This window comes from Loa loa (assembly GCF_000183805.2).
Source record: "Loa loa unplaced genomic scaffold supercont3.33, whole genome shotgun sequence".
NCBI classification, from domain to species: Eukaryota; Metazoa; Nematoda; class Chromadorea; order Rhabditida; family Onchocercidae; genus Loa; species Loa loa.
The window spans coordinates 120,314-131,383 of record NW_018108213.1 but is presented as its reverse complement, the minus strand read 5'-3'; the positions used below and the strand labels follow the sequence as shown (position 1 = coordinate 131,383).

Genomic DNA, 11,070 nt, shown 5'->3' with positions numbered 1-11,070 from the left:
CCACTCTAGTTTTACTAAATCCAGCTCTGATATGCATTTCGGATTTAACAAGGTGCAAACTAAGCATATTTACGAAAGAACAATAGTTTAATAGTCCTAACAAAATGTAATTAGTCATAAACCTTATGTAGAAGATAAAATACATGCATGAAGCACATGTGTAATTAAATGATACAAGCAAGCATATGACATTAAGCATTTATAGATGTGAATGTAGTAACTTCAACAAATCTCTGTAAAAAAGTTGAGACCCTTTGATTTACAAGTAATTTATTCATTTCCAACATAAAGAGTTGAGTAATACAAAAAGCACAGAAAAATGGATAATTTAGATTTCTAGTGATTTCATAACTGTCTCACATTTCGGCCTGGAAACTTCACCATCTTAACTTTTCCCGTAAAATAGCAATTCCAAATGGCCTTAAACTGCTGCAAAATGCAAAGTATCATCAACCAAGATATTCTACAAAAAAATTACTACTATCAAAAAAGCTTACAAGTGATATACTGTGATCCAACTTCTTAAAACAACACCAACCAGAACATGTTTGTCAGCTAGTAATCGAACTGGAATTATTAAAGAGATGTCGAGGAGTGTTGAAAGCGGCTTTCAAGGGGAGTGAAGATGACGATAACATTTTACCGGACAATTTTCTTAAAGCATTTAAACAGCTTGATTTCTCAATGAACGGCCGAGATGAGGTATCTGGAAAATACTCATATGTTAAAAGACATCAGCAAGACCTTAGGAAGTAGAAAAAAAGCGTACTTAGGTTATAGTGATAAAGTGGAAGCAACTTAAGCTTTTAAAAACAAGCAATCTAACGTGCTCTATTAACAAAAATCCGATTGAGCTCCAAGATTTCAAGATAAGGAAAGAAGCTTTGCAGAAAAGCAAACAAATATCCTATTTCAAGGGATTTTCATTCCAAGTACCAGTAAATCTTCCTCAAATGTTTAGAAACACGAAATGTATATACCAAAGTAATAGATATGAGCAATGAGAATGCCACATTTCACAAGAAACGAATTTTGCCTATTAGTTCGCATCAAATGATTCAGCACATCGGCACTGCACGATAACAGTCCAAGAACCTGCAAAAGCTAGCGGTGACACAACAGCATATAATTCACCACATCATTTTAGAATCCACTCTAGTTTGCAATTTGTATTATTCCATTGAAATGCTTTTCAACTGAGTTCATTTTAATTTAGTTGAAATGGTTCATCTACTTAGTACTCACGGAGTCTAATCATCTCTTAACTTTTTAATATAAAATATTTATGAATGGTATTGAATGTTTACCTGGATTGAGATTCTTTTCCAGTGAGAATTCGAACATAACGCAATACAAAGATACACTACGTTTGTGATATAATTCATGTAGAGTGACGAGACGCTACGAGTCCTACAATTCCATATCATTAATTGCTTACAACACATTTTTCAATAAAAAATAGTTCAAATTTATCTAAGATACGAATTTCATGGATAGGCATATCTGAAAACAGAATACAAGTTAGAATACTGAAATAACACATTTATAAGCTAATAACTACATGGAAAAATTACTTTAGGTCAAAACTGGACGCAAGAAACAAATCTTTCGGTGGATTTGACCAAAGAGGGATGCTTGCTAACACTTGCAAAGCATTAATATCTTGTAAACCATTCCAACCACAACTTGTAAGCGCGAGCCGAATAAACAAAGTCTATAAATCTATTCGATTATCATAACTGATCAACAATTTAACAAGTTTAAAAAGTTCATAAAGGAATGTCGGGAAAAATCGAAATACTTTAATGACATGAAATATATTGAAATAATCAAATACTTTGTATAATTAGAAATATCTCGGATTAACTGATGTAAATTCACAATAATATATGCTATATAAAAATTATTTTAAGTCAGAATATTTCTCAGAAAAATGATTCGTTCCACAAAAAATATAATTTTTGATCCTTAAGCAACAAATCATTTGTCCAAATCTTCCAATAATACGACCGAACTATTTCGAATGTTTTAAATGTTAAGATCTACTTTATAAAGAGATCATCGAGAAAAGTAGTCAATATTCAAAACAGTCAAACAACAGTCTTCCGTGCTCCTCCATACGACAGTGTTATCATCTATACCACATGAAATCCCTACTAAACCACAAGCTCAGTCAAATTATTGACAAATTTCCCTATGAGAATAGAAAAACAACTATCACTGAGCTGTTTTTTTTTTTTAACTCTTAAATAATATTCTTCAATAACTGTTTTACAGCGCCCAGAAAAAAAAAAAAAAAAAAACTCCCCGTCTATCAGTAAACCTTTATCATACTATTCGTCTGTGCCAACAATTGAATAGAGAAGTTTTTACAACTAACGATTAGTGTGTTAAAAAACTCTTGAATCTTTTTTTGCTCTGTGTTCTGAAAAATTTGTTTATGTGGAGAAAAAAATACTGACAATGCTGAACCTACCAATATAATATTGAAGTGTTCCAAAGAACGAATATCATTAATCTCGGATCCACTTAAATTAATATCAGCCACTGACTCCAAAACATATCGCAACACACCAGTACGAAGGAATTCAAGTGCTAGCGACTGAGATCCCATCGCGTCTTCACGCAGTATTTGTGTGAGACAGAATAATGCCACAAACTAAAATTTCATAAACTGTTTTGAATATTTACGAAAACGAAAGAATGAAAGTTTATCTAACTGCTAGCTTTTATCAAACAAGTAACGATAGCTATTCCTTCTTCCAAACATTATTCCCGTTCCATAAATGAAATCTTTTCAAAAAACCAATTGAAGGGTGTTTATGACAGACAGAAAAGTGTAAAACTGTGTAAATCTTAGTTCCCAGTGGGTGGTAAAATTTCAAGCGCCATAAAAATTTATATATTGGTAATGTCAATGCTACTTGTATTGTTCCCTGCTTCTACATTGTACCTTAAATATAATTAGAGAAAACAATAATTCTCACTCCCTTCTTCATAGACAAAAAAACAATCACATGGATGATAAGGCTGTAAATATATGCAGAACATAAGAGAAGAAATGGTTTGATCCAAATGGAATTTGAAATCCAGAAACACGAAGTAACAGGGATCCCTACATTACTTTTTGTAAACAAATATTCTAATCATTCTTATGCTTAGAAGCTAAAAAGAGTTAAAGCTCAAAAATGAATGACAGTAATAACAAATAGCATAAGATGAAAAAATGAAAAATGAAAAAGGCATTCTCAAGAGAGATCTTATATTCACCACTGCATTAACTTTTTTGAATTCCTTCTTTTAAGCTTTAGGAGACAAGGAAAAAAGCATAGAAATAAGGATGCAAAAAAAAAAGTTAATGTGAAGAGAAAGACGGATAATGTTGCAAAAAGGAAAATCCCTGGGCTTGGCAATCCAAAGCCTCTCAGTCATCCGATGTTCACAGCTAAATATAGACGAGCATAATTTTTCCATGTTATTCTGGAAAAACCTTAACTCTCTTACAATCGATGGTGCTCTAACATATTTTCAAGCGTATTCTCACTCGTTTTCTGATCATTTAAATTTTTTTTTTTTTTTTTTAAGCAGACATACAACGATTGCATTCTCATTGCAATAATATAGTGAATTTACACTGTAGAATATCCAGAAGCGATCCAGTTAATTTACAGCTAAAAGAGACGAGGCGAAATATTCACCTCGTCTTCGTAACAGACTTCTTCACTTCAACTTAGTGATCAATTCCAGGAAAATAAATTCTGAAAATCAAATGCACTTTATAAAACAAATATGTTAAAACACAGTAATCACCTACATGCAAGTAAATAGGGTGTAATTATCAGGCTACTGGTGTTTATCCTATTTTTAAAAAAATGTGTTGCTTATGTAATGCTTGATAAATATATATTCTCTTTGGATTTCTACAAAGGATATGTGCGTATCTAATGAAACAGCAATACAAGTCGCCAAGGCATCCAAACAATTTTATCATAAATTTGGTATTGGACACGTCGTACTCCTTATCAGCTACATCATTTTCCTGTTATTTGCTGCTGGAATATTCATGATTCTCGAAACTGCCAATGTTAATCGACAAAGAAAGCACTGGCTGGAAACACTTGCAGAACATAGAAAAAGGTATGATTTGTCCAACAAATTGGTAGTATCAGTAGCTGATTAAGTTGTCAGAGTAAAGCAAACTGAATAATGAAATGAAAACAATGAAGCTTGTAGGAAAACAAAACACACGAAAAGGAGAACTGAAGCTGTTATTTTATTGACTAAGAGTTTGTACACAGTTGTGAAGAAATGAAAGAGAAATTCAAGAAATAAAAAATCATTTATTTCAATCCAGTATACTTATGTTAGTTATGCAAGTTCCGTCCTCCTCACATTTGCTTACCATAGTTTAAAAAATTTGATGTAAATTGGATAAAACTATTCCTAGTCTGAACTAGGGGTATATTCCTGGGATATATCCGGTATATTCTTGAGATAACATCAAGAATTAACTTATAAAAAATCTTGCCTAAAAAGGGATTTCTTGAAAAACTTAAAATTATTGTTTTTAAAAAAAAGACTTATTAGAGTTGCTCACATTCTAGCTTTGTTATTCACGACATGGTACCACAGATTTTCAATAACACGAAGCTGCTGATATTCATACATCATGATAAATCACGACACCTGATAAAAACGCTCAATGAGGTGCTAAAGAAATACGAAGACACGCTCAAAATATGTTCGCCATTACCCAATCTTCCATGCAACTACATTAATTCTCTTATCTTTGTAAGTTTTCGAAATCAATTTCCATTGCTTCTACTCCTCACTTTTACAGAACAGATTCCCACTAAATGCTAGAATAAAAATCATATCATGATAACAACAGTCAATGCAGTATTCATCTGAAGATATTTTACTCAAATTAAAAAGCAAATCCATGAAAATACGAATTACAGGTGTGCTCCACAGTAACGACAATTGGTCATGCCCACATTTATCCGACTACCGAAAGTGGTCGGTATTTCTCAATGGTATGTGCGACCATTGGTATACCATTCACACTCATGGTTATCAAAGACCTTTCTTATCTTATCGCAATTTTGTTCCGTTATCCATGTGCTTGTTTCGGTAAGTAACAATACCTATGGCATGAGTTTGATGAATTTAGAGGTAGCAGTAATTGAGACTTGACTACATTTCGATAACATTTCATCCTCGTATATTCTAAAAGTATCTTACAAGGTGAAAATAGAAATATTCGACGAAAAAAAAAATATTCCATCAAAAAAGCAAATACAAGTAAAGCCCGAAACCTAACATTAAATGGTAGAGAAAACTTTAACAGTTTACTTCTGGCATATATTTCGCTACTGCACACTGCAACCGGTCGATGAGAATGAACTTATTCAACGGATACATGGTGCAAACGCAGCGCGTCATTCTGATTACAGGTACTCTTGCATATATACCACAACAGATTGTGGTCTCTTAACTTCTATTCCGGGATAGATTTTGTTTTTGTACATAGAAATGCATTGTTTGGCATTGTGGAACTTCAAATTCAATAAGGGATTTGCATTACTTCGTTGCTGTTGCGTTACACAAATTCCAAACGACCTGCCATGCGATGGCGATGGATGGTGGTAGTTTAAAAATTATTTAGCGCCTAAAAGATGAGTTGATTGCGCTACAGCAGAGTAAAAGAAAACGATCAGCACTGGTTTTCATACGGTTTCCAAATATTTCAAAATAATTCTCGTTGCTTTAAGAATAAAATGACGAATAAGGTATGGAGATGCGAGGGAAGTATGAGTTTAGTTCTCGGATGCAACACATGAGTAAGAGTTGAACTGTCAAATACAACCAAGCTTATTTAACGAATACGCGGTGTGAAGACAGAACGTCTAAAAACATTATTCTGATTGGAGGTGCTAATAAGAAGCATTTGGTGATAAGAACTGCGCGGGAAGGGAAGCGTCCTTATGACGTTATATATGTGATAATGCACTTTTTTTGTTAGAGAAATCAATTGATTGCTCCCAAGAATAAAGATGTATGAGATTATTTTTAGTTTAGGTAAAAATGCTATCCAAACCAAAAGGCTAGAATAAGATTGAACCAATTATTATCATCGGTCATCAAGATTCTATATTACTAAATAAGAATCATTAGATAATTAAAATCAAATTAAAACTGAAATGTCTAACAGCAAATTCATTTCATTTACCGAAAAAAGATTATTTAAAATGCAGACTGCGGCTGATAGATCATTTGCTGAACATACCGATAATGATCATCGTAATGGCAGTAATTGGCTGGATAACTATTGGATGCATGATAGTCCATTTTTACCTGCCACAGGCACAATCTTCGCTTATTTTATATTTTATATTCAATTCGCTAGCCACAACTGGCATTGGAGACATGAAGTTGGGCGGTAAAGTTTTCTTTCGTAAGTGAGCTTGGAATTTCCAAAAATTATTTAAATACCCCAGAAACTGCTGAAATATTCTAGTAAAACTAAACGTTTGTTATAAACTGGAATATATGCGACAAAAGATGTCTTTAATAAAAAAAAATCTTTTTAGAAAAAAACGTCTAGTATTCCGTCCGTCAGGAAAGAGTAGGATTCTATGCGTTCCAAGAACAAACCAAAGTGAAGACAGTTGCGCTTTCCCACATGCTAAGATTTTCGGAAGAAAATTAACGTTCTTCATTACTGAGTATACAGTGAAAAAAAAAGCTTTGTTAGAGGAAACTGAAGAGAAGTTGGGAATTAATCATCAATAATAAATCTACCAATTTTTCAGAAAACATTTCCTTATTCATTATATTTTTCGGTTACTTGCTTGTTGGCTTATCGCTTGTTTCACTCTTCATCAATCTTCTTCATACGAAACTCAGGCAAACTAAACCAATTCAACTGCATTAAAATTATTTAATTGTCATTGTTTTTCATTCTCAGCAAGGAGAAGGATATCTATACCATTAAACTATATTAGTACTGCAAATAAACCGATGTAATTAAGATTATTCAAAACGATTTTATAGCCGTGCTTACTGGTTACCGAGTCGAATGTACATGCCGATTACAACGAAAGTATCAGCCCGAATAACTTATGAGACTGAAAGTTTTGATAGTTCAAACAATTTAGACTTCATATCAGACTGCCCATTAAATCACTACGTTACTTTGGGAGTCTTGCAATCTGAGGTAATCAGTTAAATTTTCAGTTTTTATTTTATTCGATTTCAGTCATTAATCTTCATTCACTTCTGCTCTAGAAAAATGTTTCTTCATTCCTTTGAATGGCACTATAACTACTCAAGGATAAATGCCCGCTACTAAGGGTCATGCAGAAGGAAAATGCATATATCGATGTGGACACACAAACAGAAAGCGGTAACAAAGAATATGTCCCTAAATGTATTCGAACACAGAGTCCAGAAGCACTACTTATTGATAAGCCTATCACTTCACGGGATGACGTCAATGATTTAATTGTTGAAACGTATGGTGGTCGACCAGCAAGGCTTATTTCCTCTGGTGCAAAGTTCCATTAACTCCAAATCATGATCACAAAATCCTAATCTATGTTTAAGAAGTCGAGGAAATAAATGTCTTATAAAACAAAAGAAAAAAGAGAACGAACAAAATGAGAAAACTTAGGAAAAAAAATCTCCTAACCGCTCAAAAAAATGACGAAGATATTATCCTCCTTACAATATCTTGAAATTAACGTGATCCCTGCAGCTCCACCCGTGTGAATGAAATAATTGAAGACGTTAGTTATATAATGATTTCAGTTGTAACTTACTTTAAGTTCTGGTGGTGAGTCACAAATATCTTTGGACAGCAGTGAAATTAGTTCATGTCCATATTTTGTGAATGCAATTCGCAAACTATCATGTTGCACAATCTTTAAGGCTGTTAAACCAGATAGAAAATCATCATCAGAATGAAAAACATCCTGATGGTCTTCTTTTTCCGAAACAATTGTTTCAGTTGAACAGTTTAAAATGAGTGAAATGCAAGCATATAAATCTAACTTCGTCTGTAACGATCGTTTACCTGGAAAACTAAGATTTGGAATTACAGAGATAGCTACAAAGCTATACATTTTCCATAACAAAAAAAAAAAACCCATATACGAGCAAAGCACAAAGCATGAATAAACATACCTGGCTGTATCAGAAACCGGATCAAAGCATCGGCAACATCAGTAACAGCGCTTCTAAACGCATCAGTATCCTCTTTCAAACTTTTTAGCAGTGCACAAATCGAAGCCGTCAATCTGTAGAAAAATTTTTAAGGAATATATAAGTAACTGTGAAGCTTCTATGCTTAAAATATGAGTGATAATTAATCAACCTCAGAAGACATTGTGAAACCGCTGAAGAAAGTTTTGCGTCCATATATGTATCCGAAGTATAGTTTAGTAAGAGATATAATGCATCTGAGAGATACTGGTATTGAACATCTGGAAATAATCCACATATAATTGGCATCATAAACAGTTTATACAGTTTATCAAATTCTATATTAATATCTTCTGATGAGTGAATTGAATAACGCTAAAGCAAAAATCTTATTTCAACCAAGACGACATAAATTATAAATGAAAAAACCTACCGAGAGCGAGAAATGGAACCGGACAGAATATAGCCAAAACATTTACAAACGACAGCCAACCAGAAAGAAGCTGCCGCAGTGAAGCTTCTGCATTTTTCATAAGGTTATAAGTTGTGCAGTACTGAAGCAATTGCTTGGTATCCTGTAAAGAAAGTAATAATGAAAATTTTCAAAAGTAATGCAATGTGAACCCCCTTTTTATTGATATTATTACATATATATAAGATCTAGAAATCATACATTCTGAAGTGATGAGTTTATGGTGCTAAATACCTGCGAAATTCCGAAACTGAATTTTGGCTGCATTTCATTAGCAACCACGCTAAATTCCCTACAGAGCAGCCAGTTCAAATGCTCGATATCACACTGCTGAACGTTTGCAGATGTGGGACGCAGACATAACAATAAAATCTGGAAGTCATACATTATTTTTTTCCGATTCAATACAGTGTTTTATTTCATCCATTTGGTTCGCAAAATTGAGAATTATTCAGCGCTGTTATGGAAATGTGGCTTTTTTCTCACTTTTCTGTTTGCTTTAATAAACGGAAGTTTGTTATTTCAATTTTGCATCTAAATTGATACGCGTCTTCATGTCACAAAAAAAAAATACTGTAGGGAAAAATGACTCGCCTGCTGCAATTTTTTCGTATTAAGCAACTCCATTACCGGAATATCTATTTCATTAAAATCAGCTTTTGTCCTTAATAGCTGCCACAGAAAAGGCCATTCTAGAAAACAAGATGAAAATAGAATTTTTTTAAACATAGAAAAAGCTACTATTTTGATGTTATTCTACAATCCCAACATTAAAAAAAACGTAAAACCACTCTGTCCTTAATTGCATTTAGAAAGATTAAAAAACCTTATAATGGAATTTGCTTCTAAATACAGAATGAAGCCAAGATATCAGACTAAAATTGAACTATTTAAGGGATGTAGAAATGGAAATTTGTAAGCTGCCACATCCAACCTTCTTCATCCCTTTGTTCATTTGGAGTGTAGCCAATGGCACCTTGTCCCTGCACAGGTTCGACTGCTGCTGAATCTTGTTCTTCCATTATCTCATCTCTCTGCGACAGCATCAGGTGAAAATAACGTTCTGGCTGACTAGAACAAAAGTAGATTCGAATTTTTGGTTCTCATTAACTACATTATGTTATATATATATATATATATAGCTTCAATTTCACAATTTCATCAAAATCATTACGTCGTGAACTGAATGACCATAAGACATTAATGGAATGTCGCTGCACATAAGGAAATCTGTCCCTACTATATTAGGATCCTCAATCTCCACAATTGTTTTATCAAACTTAACCTGTCAATACCGGACACAAAATCTAAGTCTCCAAAACAACCGTGCTTTAATAACTATCTGATCTTATAAGAATCCAAAATAATTGCATTACAGGACTGCGCAAATGAAGAAACAAAAATAAACCTGTAATGTTGATTTTGTAAGAGAGAAGACAATTCAATGGCACTTAAATGTAGCACCAGACCTTGAACAGTGGTCTTTAAATTCTTTAACACCATATTTTCCTCTCCATCATCATGAGTTCTTATATTCAAAATCAATAAGGAAGATGCCAAGCGATAAATAAGGTCGTGATTTGAGCGAAAAAATCTAAGGATAACAGTTGAACAACCAGAACTTATTGATACCAGTTGCAACTGCAAGAGGAAGCTTCGTATCATATCATTAGAGAATGATAAGGCGTGTAAACAAAAATAGAATGCAATAATTTAGTTTTAAACTATTGGAAGTACTAGAACTCTAAAACCGATCTAAAATCTAAACACATTACTGAAATTAAGCGTATAAAACAAAATGAGTCAAAATTAAAAACTGGAAAAAAACCCATTTGTCTGTAATATTTACCATAGTAGAATTATAAAATATTAGCTTACCATTAATCGAAGTGTCGGTTCAAAAAGTGCAGCAAATGGGAGTAAAAACGGAGCTTCAGTAGTCGTCATTTCTATCAGCAAATCAACTAGACTATGTAAACAAGTCATTGCAGTACCCCTCAGTCCTGAAATTCCTTACCTATGATAGACGGACATCAGCTGAATAGCTATTACAAAAAAAAAATGTTTTTCATACATGATTCTCCAACCACTCATCCAACCTCATTGGGAAGAACGCAGTTCACTCTCCGATCACATATATTATTGCAACATCTGAGTGATTATGACCAAGAGTGTCTAACTCGATTACGCATCATTAGTTTTTTTTTCTTTAGAAAATTAATGTTCTTCAAACAGCTGAAATTTCGTAGGAATTCCAGTTCGGAATTTTTTTTTCTCTAGTTATTTGCCTCATATATAAAAATGAGATGACAGGTTTATTCACCTCTTCAGCATTCTCGCCTTAACTGCGACGGTGAACAGAATCCTATAAGTTTAAAAAAAAAAAAAAAAAA

General features: G+C 33.2%; 1 protein-coding gene across 1 annotated transcript; it reads right to left on the bottom strand.

Moving 5' to 3' along the window:
* LOAG_16991 (hypothetical protein) lies at positions 1-10,683 on the bottom strand. Its single transcript, XM_020449647.1, has 14 exons — positions 10,556-10,683; positions 10,086-10,318; positions 9,612-9,748; positions 9,272-9,369; positions 8,912-9,049; positions 8,639-8,780; positions 8,378-8,486; positions 8,188-8,300; positions 7,824-8,077; positions 2,477-2,659; positions 1,575-1,714; positions 1,308-1,410; positions 981-1,095; positions 1-706 (listed from the first exon to the last, which is right to left on the bottom strand). The coding sequence occupies exons 1-14, from the start codon at positions 10,661-10,663 to the stop codon at positions 552-554; spliced, it is 2,028 nt and encodes a 675-aa protein (XP_020306784.1). The 5' UTR covers positions 10,664-10,683; the 3' UTR covers positions 1-551.
* Between the last annotated feature and the right edge of the window lie 387 nt (positions 10,684-11,070).

Coding starts and splice junctions, on each gene's coding strand:
- LOAG_16991 (XM_020449647.1), bottom strand. CDS start 10,663: ATGACTTGTTTACATAGTCTAGTTGATTTGCTGATAGAAATGACGACT. Junction 9,749..10,085: donor TTACAAAATCAACATTACAG/GTTTATTTTTGT, acceptor CTTTTGTTCTAG/TCAGCCAGAACGTTATTTTC. Junction 1,715..2,476: donor AACACTTCAATATTATATTG/GTAGGTTCAGCA, acceptor ATAGATTTATAG/ACTTTGTTTATTCGGCTCGC.